This window comes from Lactuca saligna, chromosome 2, assembly GCF_052625555.1.
Source record: "Lactuca saligna cultivar CGN05327 chromosome 2, ASM5262555v1, whole genome shotgun sequence".
Classification (NCBI taxonomy): Eukaryota; Viridiplantae; Streptophyta; class Magnoliopsida; order Asterales; family Asteraceae; genus Lactuca; species Lactuca saligna.
The window spans coordinates 145,597,655-145,600,718 of NC_136418.1; the positions used below are offsets into that span (position 1 = coordinate 145,597,655).

At 36.8% G+C, this 3,064-nt stretch overlaps 1 protein-coding gene across 1 annotated transcript; it reads right to left on the reverse strand.

Moving 5' to 3' along the window:
- Positions 1-824: 824 nt before the first annotated feature.
- ACS5 (ACC synthase 5) lies at positions 825-2,800 on the reverse strand. Its single transcript, XM_078980625.1, has 3 exons — positions 2,408-2,800; positions 2,148-2,308; positions 825-2,055 (listed from the first exon to the last, which is right to left on the reverse strand). The coding sequence occupies exons 1-3, from the start codon at positions 2,678-2,680 to the stop codon at positions 1,065-1,067; spliced, it is 1,425 nt and encodes a 474-aa protein (XP_078836751.1). The 5' UTR covers positions 2,681-2,800; the 3' UTR covers positions 825-1,064.
- Positions 2,801-3,064: the final 264 nt, after the last annotated feature.

Here is a 3,064-nt window from a genome sequence, read left to right on the forward strand (position 1 = left end):
TGTAGAGAAGGATGCAACTCAAAGGTTTGACAAAATGAAAGCTGACAAGAGTGTTTGGCCAAAATTGCTTTGTTGTCGGGAGAGCATTCATGACTCATATGCCTTCATCCGCAAGCAAGAATAGATCCAAAATATGTTTGACTATCTATTGTGTCTTTTTGTTATCGTGTATGAGGTTGACATTGTTCATATATATTTCTCTTTATATATTCATCCACATTGATCCTTTACTGAAATTAGTTGACCAAACCATTAATTATAATTATTTATAAGTATCATAAGAATTATAATTTGACCGAAAACAGTTAATAAAAATGTAAAATATCTCCATTCTTCATCAAGCCAAAGCCTAAAATACCGTTCACATTTTTATTGACGTCCTATGCGTCTTTTAATTAATAGTCACGTTACGTAATTAATTTAAATTACATGAAAAAATCAAATATTTTGTTTTGATTAGAAAATTATTACGATCACACACTTAAATACATAATTAAGACTGTGCTTGGTAGGATGCCGCATTGGCTTTTAGCCGCATATACTTCATACTGATCATCTTTTTAAAAGACTCGATTATAATCCCAAAGTCAAAATGGACCTAACATATTGACTTCGATTTATTTTATATATATTCTTTCTTTAATTACAATTTAATATATTATTTCTGTTTTTCTTTAAACTAAACCTTATTTATAGTTATCGATATTAAGTGATTTTAATTAACCTACTCAAAGTTTAACATGACTTGGTATCTTAGACTCTTAATAATGTAACTAAAATAAATGCAGAATAAATGACCTATTTAACATATAAAATTAGCAATATTAATTGTAATAAAAACACTTAATTAATTGTAAAGTCCTATAATTAAGTATCTGGACAATGATATTTCAACACATTATGCACTTTCTCTGCACCAGATAATCACCCCCAAAAGGCAAAAACAAACAAAAAAAAAACACTTCAGAACTCAATATATACAAAGTATATTGAGAAAAAAAAATCGATCCAATCACAAGAAAAACAAACGAACAAAGTTTTAGCTATTTGTTGTCAATTTATTATCACATCTGACACCTTTCCTTCCCTGACTTTGCGGTGGTGAACGACAGTGAAAAAACCCACTTGGGCAGTGACGACTTTGATCTTCTTAAATTTCTGTTCAGTGGCTGCCGGCGACCACTCTGATTATGTTTCTTGGCCATGGAGTCCACAAAAGAACTTAGACGTTGCATGGCTATAAGTAGGGTTTCTTTTGACATGTTGGCAAAGCAAACCCTAAACCAACCAGGTTCACTACAATGGCATGATGAACCTGGTGATATATTCAACCCCACTTCATACACAATCTTCTTCCATAATTCCATTTCGCCTTCAAACGTTTGTGAACTCAATAGGTGTCTCATATCAACCCAACTAAATAAACCAGCATTTCCTTTGAGGCATCTAATACCGGTTTTTTGTAGGGCCTTTTCCATCATTTCATGCCTTTGCTTCAACCTTCTTCGATTCTCAGATAGATAATTTCTTGTAAACTTCTTATCAGATAGCATTTCTGATAGTAAGTATTGAGTTTGGGAAGAAATCAACCCAAAGCTCGACATTTTCGTTGCAGCTGAGACCACCATATCATCGTTGGAGTAAATAGCTCCAACTCGAAACCCTGGTAGACCGAGATCTTTTGAAAGGCTATAAACAATATGAACGCGTTTCCACACATCGGTGTTCATAAGGTTCCTGTTCTTTAAGACCTCCATGATGCTAACGAAGCCAGGAGAGCAGAAAACAGTGCCGGAGTAGATTTCGTCACTAATGAGATGGATGTTCTTGGAGGAGACAAAGTCAACGAGAAGGTTGAGTTCATGCAAGCTCAGTGATGTCCCTAATGGGTTTGATGGGTTTGTGACTAAAACACCCTTCACTTTCAGGTTTTGCTTTTGCGCTTCTTCGTATGCCTCTGTGAGGGCTGATTCGGTGATTCTGAAACCATTTGAGCTCGAGCAATGGATAGGTACTATCTCAGCTCCAGTTCTCCACTTGAGATCTCTATCAAACCTATAATATAACAATATAAATTTGATCAGTTTAACTTCCTTATAGTCGAAATACGGCGGATTGATGAGGTGCTTAAGTGAACATGAACTCACCCTGGATAATATGGGGTGGGAAGGAGGAAAGCCTCGCCGGGATTAGCAAGACAAAACATTAAAGTTTCATTGGCGGAGGTTGCTCCGGCGGTGAGTACGAGGTTGTTTGGATCAAATGTTACTTTATTTGCTCTAATCTCTGACATGAAATCGGCTAATGACTGAAAAATAGGAAACACGTAACTGTTAATAATATATCAAAATATGAATGAGGTAGCTATATATTCAATCATGATAATATAGATAAACAATGAGCTTACGTTTTTGAAAGCAGGAAGGCCATGATAATCTTGGAAGAGGGCAAGTTCCTTGAAGAGTGAATGATTATCGTTTTTGAATCCGGCTGAATGAGGATTGTTCTGGAGCCATGATTCCAGAAGGTCGAATGAGAGTTGATTCTCGGCGAGGCCCATCTGAATGATACCGTTGGGATTTTTAAGTTGGTGGTATGGATGTTTCTCGTACTCCTCCCATCCGAGGAAGTAGGATGAATCTTGGCCATGGGAGTTGCACGTGGCTTTTGCAGACAACATCTCGATTCCTGTGTAAGAGAGAGAGAGAGAGAGAGAGAGAGAGAGAGAGAGAGAGAGAGAGAGAGAGAGAGAGAGAGAGAGAGAGAGAGAGAGAGAGAGAGAGAGAGAGAGAGAGAGAGAGAGAGATGTTTGGTGGGGTGTGTGTTGAAAGTGGAGATGGATTTGGTTTGAACGGGGGTTTGAGAAGGTATATATATAGAAAATTGGAGGGTGCAAGCTGTAAAGACATAATAAAGAATGCCACCTCATGTATTTGACCATGGTTTTGTAGGTGGATAATAAACACTTGACAAGAGTTTCCTCGTTTTTTTTTTTTAAATCTTAAGAAATCAGCTCACACGCTTCCCACATAGAAATCCAGTTCTCTGACAAAGTAACTTGTAT

Excerpts from the sequence above, each read along its gene's own strand:
- ACS5 (XM_078980625.1), bottom strand. The coding sequence starts at position 2,680 with ATGTTGTCTGCAAAAGCCACGTGCAACTCCCATGGCCAAGATTCATCC. Across the intron at positions 2,309-2,407 it reads GCCTTCCTGCTTTCAAAAAC|TCATTAGCCGATTTCATGTC; the intron begins GTAAGCTCATTG and ends CCTATTTTTCAG. Across the intron at positions 2,056-2,147 it reads CCCACCCCATATTATCCAGG|GTTTGATAGAGATCTCAAGT; the intron begins GTGAGTTCATGT and ends GTTATATTATAG.